Source organism: Castor canadensis, chromosome X, assembly GCF_047511655.1.
Source record: "Castor canadensis chromosome X, mCasCan1.hap1v2, whole genome shotgun sequence".
Lineage (NCBI taxonomy): Eukaryota > Metazoa > Chordata > Mammalia > Rodentia > Castoridae > Castor > Castor canadensis.
Window position 1 is genome coordinate 121125552 of NC_133405.1, and position 21178 is coordinate 121146729.

A 21178-nucleotide genomic window follows, 5' to 3' on the forward strand; every position below is an offset into this window, starting at 1 on the left:
GGGTCCAGTACTCTCCATAATTTGTTCATGGCCACGCTTGTCCAATATTAAAGGTATTACTATTATAAGAAGCTTGAAATACATGAATAATCCGAATCAGTGACAAAGATGACATAAGACTATCTGAAGGCTATGAATTAAATAACATATAGGGAAAAAAAGTGCTTACTTACTTCATATTTATACTTCTCACCAGCTTTTGCCTTTCTCAATCTTTCTAGAGCTTCTTGGCGCCCTTTCTTCGATTTTTTCTCTCGTCGGGCTCGAGAAGCTACAAAACTCCCAGAATCTGACACAGCTGAAAAAAAGCCAAATTTACATGAGATGTTACAAAATTATCTGCCATCTTCCCTCGAAAACAAAAGAATGCTTCCAAATAATAATAATAATACACAATTTTGATATTATACAAATGGATCCTTTTATAATGCAAAATAATTCACAAAGCTCATGACCAAGTATGCAGATCCTGTGGCACTTCAGAAATATTTTCTAAGAACCAGTTAAAACAACTGAAGCCACTGTTATTTTTTTTCCTCTAAAAAGAGGAAAATCTTAAATTCAACTGATAGCCCGCAGAAACATTAGACAAGAGAAACCAGCTGTTAGCTGGTCTATAACCTTTCCATTAGAAATGATAGCTGGCAAGCAATCCAGTAGGTCATAAAAAGACAATTCATTTGCATTCTATTAATTAACACTAGAAACAATCTAAGGAGCATCTGCTCTTTGCAAAGAACTAGGGGCTATGAGGTACACAAAAACTAAAAAGACATAATCCTTGTACTCATAGAACTTACACTCTAGTAATGAGAGGTAAGTAGCAAATTTCTCTAAAACAATATTTAGAAGTAATATTGCTGGAACAGAAATTTAGAGTACATGGAATTTCAAAGAAGAGATAGATTGGGGAGTGGGAGAATTTAATTAATTTCTATCATTGATTTCAGTTGGTTATAACATTATAGACTGACAGTAAAAGATTACAATGTTAAAAAGTGTTTTGTCCACATATGTACATGGAAGCAATGCTAGGAATCTCCCCGTACAGCTAGCCTTATCTCAACTAGCAAAAACACTTTGTCCTTCTTATTACTGTTTATACTCTCTTCAACAAAATTAGAGATAAGAGCAGAACAGTTTCTTCTTGGAAGCGAGGGGGTGAGGGGGAGAGGGAGGGGTGGGGGAAAGGGAGGGGGTGGGAGGGTGGGGAGAGAAATGACCCAAACATTGTATGCCCATATAAATAAACAAAAAAATATATAATTCTTGGAAAAAAAACAAACAAACTGACAGCAATTAAAAAAAAGTGTTTTGTCAAAACACACTGAAATACCAGAGGGCCTCAATGTTCATTCATTCAACTTTTGAACTATTTGTGCTTTTGGTCATTACAAACTGACCGCCCCACACGCATACTGAAAAAAATTCATCCACAGAATTCAGACTGTTGAATAACCAAGTCAACAGTGTTGCCTCCCAGCCATGAGTTTAGTTAGGCTCAGCACAACTGTCATCTATACCTATGTAACTAAGTATTTTATTGTATTTGATACTAATTAATTTATTAAAAGGAGTAGGCACACAAAAGGATATATACTGATAAGAAGCATCCTAAAATCTCCGCCTGCACTGGCACATTCATAACAACATTACGCTTTTTGACTAAGTGTTTGACTGAAAAAGAATATACAATCTAAAGAACATGTACCAAATGACACTAAATTGTTGAAAACTGTATCTTAAAGGTGAAGGGTAATTAGAGATCATTTTTCCCCCAACTTTCTGTAAATGGAACCTCTATAACATTTCTGTCTATTGTCTGACTTTCACATTTGACTTGAAAATCCATTTTCAGAAAGGCATTAAGTAAAAATTAAGGAATGCAGGTATTTAATAATGACAGTCATGAAATCTTGGGTGTCATTCAAATGATTTAAAAATCTTGAGCAGGCCTACAGGAAAAGTTTCCAGAGATTATTTAACATGACCAATAGGAGTAAAAAGCGAGCCTCAGCATATGGGTGTATTCCCTTCATGACTCCCTTGACTCCTAGCAAAATCTACAGGTCTTCAAATATACTTACTTCACAGGCAACACTGTTCTACTACACTGACAAATGAGACAGGGTTGCCTGTCCTCAAGCAGATCACAGTCAAGTAAGGCAAAAGGACCTGAGACTACCAGCATAATATAAAGAAGCTCCCACAGGAGGTAAGAACACAATAGGAGGAAATTTATAGAAGAGGGCCATTCATTTTGCCTGGGAAATCAGGGGAGGTTTCACAGGGGAAGTCTTCAATACAGACCTGAGGAGTAGAATTTCAACACCAGACAATAGGGTAGAAAATGGCACAAGCAGAGGAATAGGCATGAATCTAATTACAAAGGGATGAAAATGCAAGGTATATTCAGAAACTGAGAGAAAGTCAGGGTGAAAGATAAATTTGACATGAAAGTGTAGAGCAGGGGAACTGAGAGAGTAAGAAGAGCCAGCTCTGCCATTTCGTGAGTGACATGAGACAACCAGTTAACCTGTTAATCAGTGGACAACTGTCTTGTTTTGGTTTGGTTTTTGAAACTCCTGCTATACAGCCCAGGGTGGCCTCAAACTGACTATTCTCCTGCCTCAGGCTCCTGAGTGTTGAGATTTCAGGCATGCACCGCCGCACCCAGGGTTCACAGGCCCTATATTCCACTACAGACTCCGAGGAGGCAGATATTCTTTTCCATTCAACCTTGAAGCTATGACATGGGCACATAAAATAGGCTCTACCAATTAAAAACACCTGCTCAGACTCTAAATTGGAGGTTAATATTCCAAGAAGAGAGATGTGGGATTAATAAAGAACATGCTAGAAGTAGCAACCACTGAAGGAGGACTGAGAATGTAGAATAATGGTACCAGCAATGTCCCAAGGTACAAGCTATATCATCAAGTACTTGGTCATGTTGGCCCATTTTTCATGTCATAATGTGAATCACTGCTTCTGACTAGGCAGACTCCAGACCAGCCTTCCACTCCTACTGGGTTTCTGCAAGCAAGTATTCTAATACATTCCTTTTGTTTAAATCAGTTAAGAGTAGGCTCCTGTTACTTAAGACAAAGGACTCAAGTTCCTCCTCACCTGTGAAAAGATCCCCACGTCTGCTTCACAAAGCTGTAAGGATTAAATGAGGATGGCTAGCTGGGCACAGGTGGCTCATACCTGTAATCCTAGCTACTTGGGAAGCTGAGTTGGGGAGGATTGTGGTTAGAGACCAGTCCAGGCAGGGAGTTCATGAGACCTCATCTCAACCAATAGCTGGGTGCAGTGATGCACACCTGTCATCCCAAGCTACATGGGAGGCTGACGTCAGAAGGATAGTGGCTACAGGTCTGCCCAGGCAAAAAAGTTGGTGAGACCCCCATCTCAACAGAAAAGCTGGGCATGGGTAACATGTGACTGTTATCCCAACTGCAGCAGGAAGCATAAATAGGCAGATTGAGGATCACAGTTCAGGTTGGATTGGACAAAAAGTGCGATCCTGTCTCCAAAATAACCAGAACAAAAAGGCCCGGAGGCATGGCTCAAGTGGAGCCAGGCAAGCACGAAGCCCTGAGTTCAAACTTTAGTACCGCAAATAAATGAATGAGGATGGTTATCTTATTTTGTACTTAGAAATATAGGAGAAACTCAGTTAATGTTTGTGTCTGTGTACACGTGCAGAGTAGTCAAACACATGCATATACATATACCTCTCACACATCACACCTAGCTGTACCATGGTCCAGCTTCAGAAAACAAAAGTAAAGCAAAGCTGTTTCTTCCAGAAGACTCAATATAGCACTACATACACGTAACTCAACGTTCACCATCTCAACTACATAAAGACAGAAGCCAGGTCCGGTCTACCCATCATCAGAATACCACAGCAAGCTGAATGCCTATGCCTATTAGGTACATAATAAATATTTGCTGACTGAACCATTGTTCCTACTTTTTTTTAATCATTAAACTTCCCCTGATCTCTTTCAGCACATAATCGCAGCTAGTTATAGATCTTTCAACTTCTCACTGCTATTATCAAGGTGCTCCACCTCCTAACACTTAAAAAAGCCTAGATTTTCTTTTTTAAAATGTCTTCAATATGTCATGTAGATAAACTAGCAAAAAAAGAATATGCATGAAAAACCCAGTTAGAAAGATTCAAATATTTGGTTCAAAATTACCATCTGGAGTACCTCCATCCTCCCCCAAAACAGGCAAGAGACACTAGCCTGCAGCAGTCTTTGAGATAACAATCTTTCAGTCTGCTCTAAAGGAAAAATTCCAATCACAAATCCTCAGAAACTACTTAATCAACACCAGGACTTAAGAGGGGTCTCAAGATTGCACAGTACCCTCCAGAGAGTGATTTCTTGATGTTCACGGATGGAGTACAGTTTTTAGGGTGAAGAAAGGGCTTAGTGGCAAATCATTGATAGAGAGCTGCAAAGGCTTCATGTGCTCACATCCTACATCCCATTTGTAATCCAGGCTGGTCGACTCTCCAAAATAAATTGTCTTTAAAAACGAAAGGCTAAAGAACAAATTGAAATCTGTGATTTACAACTAGTTGAATGCAAAGGAAGCTGATTAGGAAGCAAGTTCTCATTAATGGTGATATATTTGAGTGACAGGAGATATGTGAGCTTGGGCTAAGAAAGTGAAGCATCTGATTTTAAGTTAGAAGTTCACTGAAGTTATGTCACGCTTTAGTTGAACACTGCTCAAAAATCAGAAATCAGACAAAGCTATTTGCATTTTTGTATTCTATTTTTGGCAATGAGAATACCATTGACAAACAGTGATACACAGGGCATTCGAAATGCTGAACTGATGCTTTTTTTAAAGAAACTTCACCAAAAATGACGATTTGAACACTATTTATATGCAGCACTTGAAGAACTTTCCAAAGAAAAATTTGAAAAAAAATTAAAGAAGAAACCCACTGCCTAAAAAGAAAACGCGTTTGTATCCGGTGACAGCTTTCTTTCCTGCTTAGTTACCATGTGTAACACTTTTCCTGGGAGTTCTAGAAAGGGGGAACTGTCCTAGCTCTCAAGCGGACACTTGAGATGGGAGGAGTAAAACACTTTCGGTCAAGAAAGTGCCCCACCGATACCAGCTTTTCCATAAAGTTGTGTACAGCACGTGGGTGCGACTCACCAAAGCAAATCAAAAAGGCAAGGTGTGTGGAAACTCTCGGCGGCAGAAGGGAGCTAACCTCCCAAACAAAAAACCATGCAGGGGGTGGCTCGACTTTGCAAAAAGCACACCACACTGCCAAGAAGCCCCGTCCAACGCCCGACGGGTCACCGCCCAGAACGATCAAGGTCTGCACCCGAAAAGACCTATGGGGCGAACAGGACGCGCACCTCCCTCAGAAGAAATAAAGCAGAGACCCTCCACTACCCACAATCATGCCACGGTCCCCATACTCCCAACCCGGTTCCCTGGGCGTAGAGTCGTCCCTCACCACTCGCCCCCAGCTCGCAGTCCTCGCCGTGCACCGGCGCCATAGTCCCGAAATCTCCCGATTCCGCGCCAAGCAGCCCGAAACTGGCGCGGGGGCCGAGATAGGCGCCAGCCCGAAAGCCAATCAGCAGCTAGGGAGGCTGCGGACTTCCGCCCGGAAGGCTACTGACGTGCCGCGCCGCGCCGCGCCCCGCCCCCGGCCTTCCCGCGGGCGCGCGTTGGGCGCCCTGTGATGACCCTTTAGGGAAAAGCTGGAACTGAGGCGAGGCCTGAGAAGAGCAGAAGAAGGAAGCGGTCGGGCGCTGAAAAGGAGCCTCCTGGAGACTCTGCGCAGGCGCACGCACGCTATTGGAAAAATGTTTGGGCGCGTGGGAGTAGGGGCTCTCAGGTTCTGAGAGATAATTTTCCGGGAAAAGAGGTGCGGGCGTGCAGAAAGGTGGGCGTGGTTGAACCATCTCTCCCCAACTTCCAGCCTGGGAAAGCGACTGCCTCCTGGTGTACACTCTGACTCTTGCCTAATACTTTGCCTCTCAGATTGTGAACCCAAACTCTGCGTGACTATTTTATATTTTATATATATATTATATATATATATATAACCACTTAAAAGTATACGAACCATCTTAACCAAATGTCTCAAAGTAGCATCACCAATAAGCAGCAATCTGAACTCATATGCCTCCTGATGTGATGCACTTCAAAAAGTAACATTACCTATGTGGTGCTTGCAAAAAATTTCTAACCTAAATCAACCTACAAAGTATCTTGCCTGGACTCCTCCAAAATGTTAATGTATGAAAGATAAAAAGGCATTAGATTCTTCTGCATGGTGCAGTGCATGCTATGTATGCATCTCATTTTATCTTCTTCCAAATAGACATATTTTGTTAAATAATTCCTACCACACATTTGCAATATTTTTCCTAAATTTTTGCTCACATGCTTGTTGATTCCTTCATGAAACAACAGTTTTGTAATAATTTCACCAAAGATGATAAAAGGATAATTCAATCTGTCCTCTAGTGTGATTGATCAATGTTTGTTTCTTAATTCCTAATCATTTAGGAATTCGTTTTTCAGCTTCATAACTCATTTAATATCATGTTGGGATATGATCCATATGTTGTGATACATAATACACAGTAATTCACACTTTAACAAACTTGCTTGTTTTTACATTAAAAACTAAATTAAAAAGGGGAATGAGGGGAAACAAGAAAGTGATGGAATGAATTTGATCAAAGAACATTATATGTACATATCACAATGAATTATATAACTTTTATACAATTAATGCAATTGTATACTTTATACAATTAATATATGCTAATAAAAAACTACTAGTACAGATTTATACCTACACTTACCTTTTAAAATTTGTTAGAACTTTTATAGTTTTATTATCAAGTTTATTCTTAACAGGAGAGAACCATTTTGGCTAGGCATCAATAATAGCCAAATTCTTCCTTCAACAATTTCACGTATGATCATTTTCTATATGCCAGCTTGTAACTCTAAGCATTTCAAATCTTGTTTCTCTTTTACTATCCCGATCGTCTTAAAATTTGAGTCCTTCCGAAATTCATATGTTGAAACCTAACTACCAATATGATGATATTAGGAGGCCAGGCCTTTGGAAGGTGAGCAGGGGGAGTCCTCATAAAATAGACCCCAAAGAGCTGCCTTGTCCCTTCTGTCATGTGAAGACACCACAAGGTGCCCTCTGAGCAACTGCTTTATGATGCTAGCCTGTTTTATTTAGTGTAAGAGACAACTTACTGAGTTAGGAAAACCTATTTCTACGATACAGAAGTTGAGAAAAGGATTCAGGTAAGGAGTTCTTTCACAGTGATCAGACATGGTCCTGTTCAGGGGATAGTGCAGACCCTCAATGGGCAAGCAAAGCAGGGTGACTCTTAGAAGTTTCTATCCATTGCTTTGCTTGTTCAGTAACATTACTCACATCTCAAGTGGAGACTCACATTGCCAGATGTATAGTGAGTGGGTCAATAACAGTGCATTTCACAGAATAATATCTCTTGCTTTATTGCATGCTTAAGTAAATTTTGCATTAGTGCTTTCTACAAGAAGTCCACTTTTTTGAATGGTCATAGCAGCTTTATTTGTGATAGCTCCTGATCTGGGAACTCGAATGTCAACCAACAGATGAATGCTTACACAAATTATGGTGTATCCATACTATAGAATACTACTCAACAATAAAGAGATGAACTATTGATCTATGCAACAACCTGGATGAATCACAAATGAGGCTGAGTGAGAAAGGCCAGACCCCTCCCCAAGAAAAAGAGTATACACTGTATGACTTCATTTATGCACAATTTTGGAAAATGAAAACAAGTCTATAGTAACAGGAAGCACTTCAGTGGCTATCTGGGAATGAGTAATAGAGGTGAAAGAGGAAAGGATGGATTGAAAAGGAGCATAAGGAAATTTGGAGGGGAGAATACATTCATCTTGATTGTGATGATAGTTTTATCATATAAATGTCAAAGCTTATCAAATATTTCACTTTAAGTGAAATCTGTTTTTAAAGGAAATGTTGCTTTTGTCATAGAACTTTTTAAATATTAAACTTGTTTCCACAGAAAAAAAGGTGCCCTCTATGAATCAGAAAGCAGGCCCTCACCAGACACTGAATCTAGTGGCACCTGCTCCAGAACTGTGAAAAATACATTCCTGCTGTTTATAAACCACTCAATTTATGGTATTTTGTTATAGAAGCATGAACAAACCAAGACAACTGTCCATGTCCTTTGGGGGACTCTCATACCATATGACTTCTGGTTATGCACATTCAGCTTACAACTCCAGGTAAGTCACCACAGTGAGATAGGAATATTCCTGGAAGCCATTCCTATACCAGGGGGTCTGTCAATAACTTACATATATATGAAAGTACTTTCAACCTACAGAATTGATGACATTATGCCTAAACTAATGCAGTATCAATTCAACTTCTGCATAGTACACTCCCAAAAGGTCTGTGCCCACTCCATCACCACCAGGCAGGAAAAGACTTGTATAAAAAGTACAGTTGGAGCTGAGTGTTAAATATTCAGGAGCTTTGTAATCTTCTTGCTGAACTGATACCAACTTGAAATCAACCAAAGTGAGAATATTTACACCATGGAAGTTGGGAAACGATACACATCTGAGCATTTTTTGGAGACAGTTTACCAGTGAACCACCAAACATAAAATAGTAATAACTGGTTGCAAAGGGCTGGGACTGTAGCTCAGTTGTACAGCCCTTGCCTAGCATATGCAAGATGCTGAGTTTGATCACCAGCACCAGAAAAAAAGACCAAATTAATAACTGATTGCAGCTAAAATGTCTGTCTTTTGCAAATTTTTTACAAAAGCAAGACCATTGCTAGGGCATCTCCCATCTCCCAGAGCCTAGGAAGTGGCCTACATGCAAATAAGAGGATCTGATTTCATCAGCTTCACTGTAAATATACCACTTACCAAACCATGCAAAAAAAATCACAATTTCTCTTAAATCTGTTCTGTGCTGTCCAGAACCAGTTTTGTACTTGTTTTTAAATCAAAGGTATTTTTAACTTATCATTACTATAATTGATTTTTTTTTGGCCATACTAGGGTTTGAACTCAAGGCTTTGTGCTTGTGAAGCAGGCACTCTACTGCTTGAACCATGTCTCCAGCCCAGACTTATCATTACTGTAAACAAAGAAAAACAAACTGGGACTAACCTGAGATGCCATTCTCCACTATTAACTACTTTTTTAAACCATATCTAGATCTCTCTATATGAACATTATCCATTGCTGGTAAGCTTGCAGTGTTAACTCCTTTCTTGCAGGTAACAGTGTAAATTGGTACAATCTGCTGGAAAATAATATTGTAATATATGACAACTACCATAAACACACTTGTATCTTTCAAGCCATTATTTCTACAGGTAAAAGTTTAATCAGAAATAATAGAGATAAAAAGAAATGCAAAGATGTTAATTACTGCCATTTTCCATTAGTAAAAATATGGGACCTGAATGTCCACATCACAGCAAAGCTTTAGCTGGGAATGGTGTCAGACACCCATAATCTGCTTCCCGCTGAGGCAGAAAGATTACAAGTTTGAATTCCACCGGGCTATGTAGCAAGCTCAAGACCACCCTGGACTACATAGTGAAACCCTGTCCCTGCACCACCACCCCCAAAAAACAAAGCAAAGGTTCAATGACGTGACATCAAAAGATAAATAATTGGGAAACTACAAAATATGGAAAGGGTTTATATTTCATAAAGTGAAAACAGAAGATCATGTATACACACTTAATGACAACAATATATTAAAAAGTTATTTACATGAATGCCATATGCAAAATGTATCTTTTGCTAGGATGATAGAATTATAGATTCTTTTTATAATTTATTCTCTTTTATATTATATTGGGAAGATTAAAGCATCAGGTAGAGTCAGACATGACCTTGAACTGATTATGGATACCTCAGTTTGTTCTTTTACAAAATGTTTGTATTTACCTTAGCTATTGTGAAGTGTAATTCACACCTACCTGGGCTGCTGGTGTGGCTCAAGTGGTAGAGTACTTGCCTAGTAAGTGCAAAGCCCTTGTTCAAACCGCAGTACCACAAAAAGAAACAAAATGCCACCACCTAAAAGGGATTCAATGAATAGCTATTATTCTTATTCTGTTTTTAGCTATATCATAAAGGTGTTAGTATCAATGTAAACAAAGGGATATGACAGTCAAGCTTTAATGGAATCAAGTGTATCAACTGGCAGAAACTTCTGTCAGTTAATCCATTTGGTTAGGATCAATTTTTTGGAGCATTGGTGCTTTACCAGTTCTCCTAACAACCATGTGGAATAGGTATGTCAAAAAATTGCAAATTACTTATCCATTTCCCCCACTCTTAGTAATGGAATGTGAATTTTCAGGGGGCACATTGGCAGAAGGAGGAAAAGGCTGTATTCCCAGCCTTCTTTGCAACAAGGTGTAACTATATGACAAATTTCTGGCTCATAAGACATATGTGGCAGTGTTGTAGAGGACTTGGAAAAAGGCTACCTTAAAAAAATCTGATCCATCTGAATGGAGACTATTTTTTTCTTTTGCCTTTCTGCCTTTCTCTGTCTTTCTTTCTACAACACAGATGTGATGACTAAAACTCCAGCAGCCATCTTGGGTCATGAGATAACTGTGAAAATGAAAGTCATACACTGAGATAGTGGAACAGAATGATAGGAACGTGGTTCCCTACTGTCCATAAAGCCACCATACCATCCCTGTGCTGCCTAACACCAAACTTCTACGTAAAAGAGAAGTAAATAGCAAATGTAATTAAAGATACCATTTTTAGTTTCCTGTTATATTTATGCCTATTTCTATAAATTATAGCTATTTTACTTTCACTTTACTTACCTTAATAATTGAAACTCAGTAAAGTAAGTAGCAGATGGAAGATCCAGCCTCTTATTTGTCTAATTCCAAAGCTGATACTTTCTTTTCCCATTGTACAACTGTCTCTAATGAATGTCTCTTTCTTTCTTTCTTTCTTTCTTTCTTTCTTTCTTTCTTTCTTTCTTTCTTTCTTTCTTTCTTTCTTTCTTTCTTTTGTCAGTACCAAGGATTGAACTCAAGGCCTTGTGCTTGCTAGGCAATGTCTATCTCATTTCAATGACAGTAGCAGTTAAGAGCAGATGAATAACTTTCATAGCACTCTCTCATTCATCAAATGTTTATTGAATGCCTGCTATCTTTCTGGCATTACTCAAAGCCTGAGGGATAAGATGGTGAGCAAAAGCAACTTTTCTGGCAATTATTTTCTACTCCTCAAGCAACCTTTCTCTTATAAACTAAATTTTTTTCTTTTTTGTATTTTTCTTCTTTTTTCCCTTTTCTCTCTTTTTTATTAGTGTATATGAATTGTACAAAGTATGAACTAGATTTTCTTCCACAGAAGGAAAGAACCAGCCAACCGGATTTATTCTGGCATGCTTGCCAGGCATATTTCTCATTGCATATCAACAAATCACTACTCTGGTTTTAATATCTGCGTGAGTTTGTTAGCATGAGTCTGGTCTCTCTGCCTGGTTTTCTTTGATATATTGATAAAATCAGCTTTGTGGCCATGCAAAGATTCCAAGCTCAACTAGGTAATGTTGTGTTTATGAAACTGTGGCGAGAGGATTGTTTGAACAGAGGCAAGCAGTGACAGGGGCTGCATGTGCTCTCAATGTCACACAAGAGTCAAGGTGCTAGGAAAAAGGCATGCAACTCCCTTGGGCACCTGGCCATACTCAAACAATTTTCTATTCCACCAAAGTTGCAAGACCCCTCTCTTTCCTTAATTACCTATAAAAAGGCAAAGCAACAATGGGCAGGGTCCCCCTCCTGCTCCTGGACAAAGCATACCTCTCTGGATGGCATTTACTATCCTCTGCTCATGAGGCTCCAGTGCTATGTAATGCTCATGGTGTTTAGTTGACTCCTTTGCTTAACAGCAATAACTCTAAGGCTGAGACTAACTGAATCAACACACAATGGAAGAGATGTTTTGGCTTAATGATGGGACTCCACATCATCTCTAAAGCAAGAATGGATGACACTCCAAAAATCAGGGATCAGAGAGAGAGAAAGCCAAATGGATCTAACATTGCTTAAGGGAAAGAGACACTGGAGAGAAAAGCAAACTACTCACTACTTAGATATTGTCTCTAAATACATATCCATCCATCCATATATACGTACCCATATTAGGTTTCCTGGTGTTAAGAAAAAATAATACCTTATTTAATTCATAGTAAACATCTATCATTATTTTGGCTGCCCAATACCCAATGCTCCCTTCCTGTGTCTGGGGGAATCTCTCACATTCTGAGTTTGTGGGGAGGCAAACCTGTCTATCCGTTTACAAGCTGAAATTTTTTTGCCCCAGAAACACTGCCAGCTACAGCATGAACATGTCTCATTGGCCATTTCCACAAGGGATTTTGATTTTTGGAGCTAGTGTCACAAAAGCAGGGAAATTTCTTTGTGTCAGCAGTAGCAGTTTCCCACTTCCTGCCGGGCAATAATGTCTTCAGAGCAACTGCAAAGGCCAGCATCCAGGCCACCTGCAATGGCAGAAATAGCTAAGATGCCCTTTACCAAGGTATGATTTTATTAGTGATTTCATCACAGAGTCCCCTTTGTGCCTGCCCAGTTCACCTTGGCTCTCTTGTCTTCCTAGTGATTCTGTGAGCCAGTTGATAATCTCATAATCCCTCAAGATCTTTTTTCCTCTTTCTCCTTGTCCTTTTCCTCTCCCTTCTGCTCCTTCTCTTCTTATAACAATCAGAAGTCAGTTTCTGTTGCCTACTGCCCGCGACCTGTGTGGGTATGCTGCATGAACCTGACTAAGAGCAGCAGGAAATGAGAAATAAAACACACACAGACGTGCAGACATGAAACATAAAACAGAAGGCTGAGATCGGGAGGGCTGCACGTTCTTGCTGGGGAATGTGAGTGCCTACCTGAGCCAGAGTGTTTATTTTTATAGGTCAGTACAAGGAAAAGACTCGGGTAAAAATCAAGTTTTAACGATTCTTTGATACAAGGTAAAAGGAATGAGGTTTGGTGGGCTAATTTTCTTAAGACTATAGAAGCTTAATTATAATACATCAGTTCTGGAATCATCAGGGCATGCAGGACACCTTATCTAGGTATTGATGAATCTGGCATCAGGGAGTCTCCTAACAGTTCTGGTACTTTATCTAGTTTTGCACCGGGGGCTGGTCGGACACAGCAGGTTGTATTCGTCAAGGAGATGTGAGAACAAAGGTCAAGACACCAGGTGCTGGGAAAAATATGGTAGGAGAGACTGTGCAATCTCCTACCACGGAGAGGCTATGCAAACTCCATTATTTCCCAGTCCAAGGTTCATGCTTGGTCTCCAACAGCTTACAACTAATAGCCTTGTGCCATTCTACTTCTTTGCTTTATTCTCACACCAAACACACCAAGAAATCTCCTGGTTAATATTTCAGATACATAAGTATAATACAGAAGAATACTAGACAGAGAATAAAAGCATTCAGCAATTTGAAGGGGATGATTCCATAATTATTTAATAGGTACTTATGTTAGTTAAAACAGGTGTCTTATGAGCTTAAGTAAAGTAGGGCTGTCACCAAGAGCCCATCTCTGGGTGTTCTAAGGAAATTCAGTCAATACCCATAACAGTAAGGACAAGACCCTGGAGTGTGAAGATCCAGAAGCATGGCCCCAGGAATCCTTCCCTAAGCCGGGCACTGGTGGTTCATGCCTGTAATTCTAGTTACTCAGGAGACAGAGATCAGGAGGATCATGGTTTGAGGCCAGCCCAGGAAAAAAGTTTGTGAGACCCTATCTCGAAAATACCCAACTCACACACATAAAGGGCTGGCAGAGTGAGTTAAGTGATAGAGGGCCTGCCTAGCAAGCACAAGGCCCTGAGTTCAAACCCCAGTACCACCAAAAAAAAGAAAAAAGCCTGCACTTGGCAGTCCCAGACCACAATCCCACATCATACCCTTCCATACCAGGGACCCTCCCTATTAGGGTGGACCTTCATAAATATATCTCTGTTTGTCTCTCACAATATTCATTCATTAATGAGTAAATTCAACATTTTATTCACTCCTTTCAGACAAAATAGCCATTTTGTAATGTATAATTTTCTAGATTTATTAAGTTGAGAGGAGGGCAAAACATACCAGAATTAGACATTAATCATTTTATTTCATAACCATTTGATCTAAGTTAGTAACAATTCAGCTATTATCTGATTCCAGAAAAAGTGATAGCAATTCAAATGTGAGCTGACCATGTAGATGTGTTACCATGTACTAAATCCTGTGAGAGTTAATCTTGGCACCTAGAATATAAAATATTGAATCTAGAGGCTATATCCTTGAATGACTTGAATCATAACCCCCACAGCACTAGTGGCTTACAGAAAATTCTATTTTCTTAGGATGGCCCTGAAAATTAATTAATTAATTAATTAACAAGCAATAAAAATGGAGGCATCTACTCATACAGTGTAACTAAGGAGCACTAATTAAACCAAGAGGTCAAGAGTGAAAATTAACGGTCTTTGAATGACACTTTTATGTGGAGTAATTTTACCCATCCAGGCCAATGCAAGGCCACCCACTTCAGCCTTGTTCTCCTGGTGTCCTAGTGATTCTGGGAGCTACTTGATATTGAAATGTCTTTTCTTCATCATCCTTGTCTTCCTTCTTCTCTCCCAACATCCTCAAGTGCATCATTTTCTCAAAGCCATTAGTGCATAATGCCCTTGGTCCCGCCCTCCTAGAAAGCAATGTGCCTTCAAGTAACCCAGCCAATGGGCAGATCCTTTGGGATAAATGAGCTCTGTCTCACAGCATGATCATGCAATGTCATTGTGAATAAAACTGACCCCCAAAGAAAATAGCTGTATTAATGCTTTAAAACCTTCTAGACCAGCAATGTGAAATAACACTTAGGAATGGAAAACTAAAACTCATCTGGGAGTATTAAAGTTATTGGAATGAAGTTAAAAAAAAGAACTATGAGTTAGAATGTTGATCGCTTAATTGGTCAATAGTGAATTTCAGCAGAGGACGGCAGCATGAGAGTTTCATCATTTATATCTGGCCAATGTGTTGTAAAGCAGTGGTTCTCAGTCTTGGCTGCAAATTAGAATCATCTGAGTAATTCTTCAAAATTCCACCACCTGGTAGCTCCCCAGATCTATTAAATCACACTTTTTAAGGATGGAATTCCAGTGTGCAGCCAAAGTTGAGAACAAGTGGTCTAGATCAGGCATTGCTAAACCCTCATTAGGATAGTTAACCTGCAAAGACATATCTAGTCAAATAATACGTGGTCACAAGTGCCTGTATACACTCTTCCCATGATGAAGGAGGGCTCATCCCACACCTGTATACTATAACATTTAGGACTGTGGCTTCCTGTGAATTGAATGATACCTGGGTTACCTACGATATTTTGCAAGGTCACTACTAGCTTTACTAGAAATAGTATAAAAGAGCCCAGCCCCGTTGTTAAGCATCTGTTACCAATAGAAGTCATGGTCTCTGTGGTTTGGGTTTAGGAAATGGAAATTATTTTCAGTTCAAGTAGTCATTATTTGTTACTTCATCATATTATCCTCCTTGTTCTTTCAACAGTAAAGGCAATTTATATTTTATTTCCTTCATCCTTAACTACTTATTGAATAATTTCTGTCAGTGACACAACTTTTTTGGAAGGTAAATCTGCTGAAAAGTTACATGTGTATATAAATCTGATGCCTTTCAGAGCCATATATAAATTATCCTTAGATCCACAACCAAGATTACTTCTTGATTAATCTTTACTTCTAATTTCCTCCATTGGTATATACAATCAATAGTTAGCTACAGTTAATGATTTACTGTTATAGCTATGCATCTTTAATGCAATGGGCATAGTCCTAAACATTCTTGTCAATATTTGCTCATATTTTACATGTTGTATATACCACCTTATGTTTCTAATTAAACTTTTTAGTTTGAGATAATTATTAATTCAAATAATACAGAAAGATACCATGTATCCTTTGCCCAATACATAAATATTTGGTCAAACAATATTATGTGGTCACAAATGTGTAGACACTTTACCCATTGTCTCCCAGTGGTAATCTTGCAGAACTATAGTGCTGTAACCCCACGAGAATACTGGCACTGATATGGTCAAGATACAGGACATTTCTATCACTAAGGATTTTTCATGTAGCCTTTATGTAGCCATGAGAGCATCCTTCTTATTCCCAATTCTGCCCTTAGCCACTGACAACTACTAATTAGTTCTCCATTTCTTAATTGTGTATACAGGCCTTCATGTGGACATATTTCATTTCTCTTGAATGAATCCTTAAGAGTGGAATTGCTAAGTCATCTGGGAAGCACATATTTAAATTTAAAATAAACTGCCATTGCCAAACTCTTTCAAGGTGGCCGAGTCACTTTATGTCCCTCCAACAATGTAGAGAGATCTACATCTCTCTACATCCTCAGCAGTAGTGTCATTGTTCCACATCCTCAGCAGTAGTGTCAATTTTTATTTAATTCCCATCTCAGTGGTACATATTAATCTCATGGCACTTCCCTGTTAACTAGTGATGCTGAGGAGCTTTTCATGTGCTTTTTTGGTCGTTCATAACTGTTTTCTCTTCACTGCATTCATTGTATTTCTTTTTTCTATTTTTCCAGCTTTTCTGCTTTAATGGAACAGTTCGTGTGGCTCCATTTTATCTCCTCTCTTGGAAAATCATATTTTTTAACCTTTTAGTGCTTGCACTAAAAGGTTACAATATACATTTAAGGTATTATACAATATACATTCAAAGGTACTGAGTACCTTTGAACTGAGTATTCCCCACTCCACCCTGCTTTCCTGGTTACATTGCTGCCTTTCATTTCACTTGTCCATTATGCTATAATTAACCAATACATTGTCAGTATTTTTGCTTTAAGCAGTTACCTTTTAGATCAACTAAGAATAAGAAGAGAAAATTTTAGACAGGAGATACAGATTCAGACGAGGGGCTGGGCTTCTCTGTGGCTCGGAAGCAGGGAAACGGAGGCAAAGATGAACAGACAAGTGTTGGACAACCGGAGTCAGTCCCCATGGAGATTATCTTTGATAACAGATTTCTTCTGGGGAATAGCCAAGTTTGTGGTTTTGTTTTTCAAAACTGCTACAGCAAGATGTGAAAAAAGGAAGAGGCTACAAAAACTCATCTAATTCCAGATTATGATGATGGATGAAGGCCACCAGAAAACCCTCCCTGAAGAATGGGTCGAAGCAATCAGCTTCGTGGCCCCAGTCCTCCTCCAATGGCTGGTGGATGAGGAAGATAAATGTCTGCTCTAAGAAGCAGACAACTAGACATGCATATTCATAGAGGGAAACCATCAAGAAATGAAAGGCTGACCATGTTGAACAAGAAGATGAATGTGTATGTCTAAACAGGAATTGCTCTGTGTCCTCACACATGAATGAGGTCATGCTGGGAAATCCCCCATGGGGATCTGAACTGACTGACATGTAGTTCTATAAATGCAAATGTTCCTCTCATCTATTTTGTATAGTTTATGATAGTATTAATATAGTTTTAATAAGTAAATATTTTTAGGTTGCAAAACTTGACTCCTCATCTTTATCTAATAAATCTCAAAAAAACCTCTAGAGCTGAAGAAAATAAAAGCCATACTGTACTAAAGTGCTGTTAGTGTCACCTTTTTTAAACTTCTGAAATACTGTTTGTTGTTAATTTGTTCTCATTTATAAATAAACCACACTGTATTTATTTCAGTAGTATGAAAAAAAGAAAATTTTATTTTCCCTTTCTTTATTCCTCCTCTGACACACTTTCTTTGAGTGGATCCCAAATCCTGACCTAATTTTCCTTCTGTCCAAAGAACTTTGGTTAACATTTCTTGCAAGAGAAGTCTGCTAGTGATGGACTCTCTGTTTTTGTTTGTCTGAGAAAGTCTTTTTTGCTCCAATTTATTTTGGTGCTTCATTGCTATATTGTTAAACTTTTGTATTAATGTGTATTGATTGTGCAAAGGGGTTTCACCATGGTGTTTCACACATTCATGTATTGTATACTGATCAGATTAACTCCCTCTATTGCTCTCTTTCCCCTATCCCCATCCCCCACTATTTTTCAACAGCCTTCAGTGAGTTGCCTTGTGCTACCTTTATACACAATGTATTTTGGCATTGTCCTTCTCCCCATCATTCTCTTCCCCTCTCCCTCTCCCCTCCCCCTCATCCCCCAGACAGTCCTTTGCTTATAGTCATGTTTTCGCATATATATGTATATATAAGTATGTATATATCTATATATATTTTAGGTCTAGATTCTGCATATGATAGAGAACATGTGACCTTTTTCCTTCTGAACCTAGCTCACTTCACATAACATGATGATCTCCAGTTCCATCCATTTTTCTGCAAATGCCATAATTTCATTCCTCTTTATAGCTGAATGATACCCCATTGTATATTTTCTTTATCCACTCATCAGTAGAAGGGCATGTAGGCTGATTCCAAAGCTTGGCTATTGTGAATAGAGAGCAGCTTTATTTTTTAAGACCAAGCATACAATGAGAAGTTATTTCAAAGGAGCATTTTTTTCTTTTTTTATTATATTCATATGTGCAAACAATGTTTGGGTCATTTCTCCCCCCTTCCCCCCACTCCCTCTCTTACCCCCCCACTCCCTTCCTTACCCCCCCAACCCCTCCCTACCAGGCAGAAACTATTTTGCCCTTATCTCTAGTTTTGTTGAAGAGAGAGTATAAACAATAATAGGAGGACCAAGGGTTTTTGCTAGTTGAGAGAAGGACAGCTATACAGGGAGTTGACTCGCATTGCTGCATTAGAAGGTGTGTTACCTTCTAAGTTAATTCTCCTCAAACTAACCTTTTCTCTAGTTCCTGGTCTCCTTCTCCTATTGGCCTCAGTTGCTTTAAAGTATCTGCTTTACAAAATTAGAAATAAGGGCAAAATAATTTCTGCTGGGTATTGAGGGGGTAGGGGGGAGAGGAAGGGGGCGGAGTGGGTGGTAAGGGAGGGGGTGGGGGCAGGGGGGAGAAATGACCCAAGCCTTGTATGCACATATGAATAAAAAAAATAAATAAAGTATCTGCTTTAGTTTCTTTGCACTGAGGGCAACAAATGCTATCTAGTTTTTTGGGTGTTTTACCTATCCTCATACTTTCCTTGTGTGTTCTCGCTTTATCATGTGCTCAAAGTCCAATCCCCTTGTTGTGTTTGCCCTTGATCTAATGTCCATGTATGAGGGAGAACATATGATTTTAGGTCTTTTGGGCCAGGCTAACCTCACTCAGAATGATGTTCTCCAATTCCATCCATTTACCTGCGAATGATAACATTTCGTTCTTCTTCATGGCTGCATAAAATTCCATTGTGTATAAATACCACATTTTCTTAATCCATTCGTCAGTAGTGGGGCATCTTGGCTGTTTCCATAACTTGGTTATTGTGCATAGTGCTGCAATAAACATGGGTGTGCAGGTGCCTCTAGAGTCACCTGTGTCACACACTGTTTTTATTGCTATTGCTTTGTAATATAGTTTGAAGTTGGGTATTGTGATACCTCCAGCGTTGTTCTTTTGACTGAGTATTGCCTTGGCTATTCATGGCCTCTTGTGTTTCCATATAAATTTAACGGTAGATTTTTCAATCTCTTTGATGACTGTCATTGGGATTTTGATGGGAATTGCATTAAACATGTAGATTACTTTTGGGAGTATTGACATTTTTACTATGTTGATTCTACCAATCCACGAGCATGGGAGATCTCTCCACTTTCTATAGTCTTCCTCAATCTCTTTCTTCAGAGATTTATAGTTTTCCTTGTAGAGGTCATTCACCTCCTTTGTTAAGTTTACACCTAGTTATTTGATTTTTTTGAGGCTATTGTAAATGGAATTGTTTTCATATATTCTTTCTCATTTTGTTCATTATTAGTGTATAGAATTGCTAATGTTTTTTCTATGTTGATTTTATATCCTGCTACTTTGCTATAACTATTGATGGTGTCTAGGAGCTTTTCAGTAGAGTTTTTTGGGTCTTTAAGGTATAGAATCATATCATCTGCAAATAGGGATATTTTGGCAGTTTCTTTACCTATTTGTATTCCTCAAAGGAGCATTTTAAAAGAAAAAAGGGTGAATGCATTGTAACACAGCATTTAATTTCCTACAGGAGAATAATCATTCAAAAATGGTAATTATCTAAAATACTGAAAAATCACTAGAGGTCCCAGTTTTGATATTAAATAAATGGACAGGATCTAAATAGGATTGGAAATAACGGAAAATTTTCGTATCTAACATAACATTTTGTTGTATCAGTATTTCAATATTCCACAAAAGATTATAAAAATCAAAACAATAAATTATAAGGAGCTAAGCTTTAAAGACACAAAAGAATTATTACATATCTATAATAATGAGAATAAAAGCAAAGGTGAGATTACAAAAATTTCACACAACATTCTTTGTTCTCTTTGTTCATCAAAATTAGAATAAATGAAATCAAAAAACATTTCTGATCATTGCCAAGAATTGCTTTAGGATTTCCAATCCTCTTGTTACTTTAATTTTACATAAGTGGAAGAATCTTTCTTTCTTAAATTCTACAAATTTTTTTCAACCACATATTTCTCATTGGAAGGCTTATCACCGGATATAGAACTCTATGTTTTTTCTTTCAACTCTTGAAATATTTCACTCTGCTGTTCTCCTGCTTGCATGGTTTCTGGTAATTCCACTATAAGTCTTATCTTTTATCTTGTATCAGTAAGGTTTTTCTCCCTCCTCAGACTTCCTTGAAGATTTTCACTGTGTCTCAGGAAACTGAGGCAGGAGAACCACAAGTTAGAGGCCAGCCTGGGCTACATTGTGAGATATTGTCCCAAAAAAATTCAATTTGATTTTCTGTAGTTAAAATATTATATTCCTGGGGGTGCTTCCGGCTTGGTTTGGTTTTGTTTTTGTATCTATTTTTACTTTGAGCTTCCCAGGTCTGTGGTTTTGTGTCTGTCAGATTAGTGTTATACTAGTTGTGAAGTTC

The 21178-nt window shown here is 38.7% G+C and overlaps 1 protein-coding gene and 1 pseudogene across 3 annotated transcripts in view; one reads left to right on the forward strand and one right to left on the reverse strand.

Moving 5' to 3' along the window:
- Pola1 (DNA polymerase alpha 1, catalytic subunit) overlaps window positions 1-5647 on the reverse strand; it is a 283414-nt gene extending 277767 nt beyond the window's left edge. For all 3 annotated transcript variants that reach the window (XM_020188477.2, XM_020188474.2, XM_074063671.1), the window contains exons 1-2: window positions 5504-5647; window positions 174-298 (exon numbers count right to left, since the gene is read on the reverse strand). In XM_020188477.2, the coding sequence (XP_020044066.1) occupies window positions 174-298; window positions 5504-5546 (168 nt within the window). In that variant the 5' untranslated portion in view covers window positions 5547-5647. The remainder of the gene's footprint in view (window positions 1-173; window positions 299-5503) is intronic.
- An 11508-nt stretch (window positions 5648-17155) lies between these two features.
- LOC109703387 (selenoprotein K-like) lies at window positions 17156-17427 on the forward strand (annotated as a pseudogene).
- Window positions 17428-21178: the final 3751 nt, after the last annotated feature.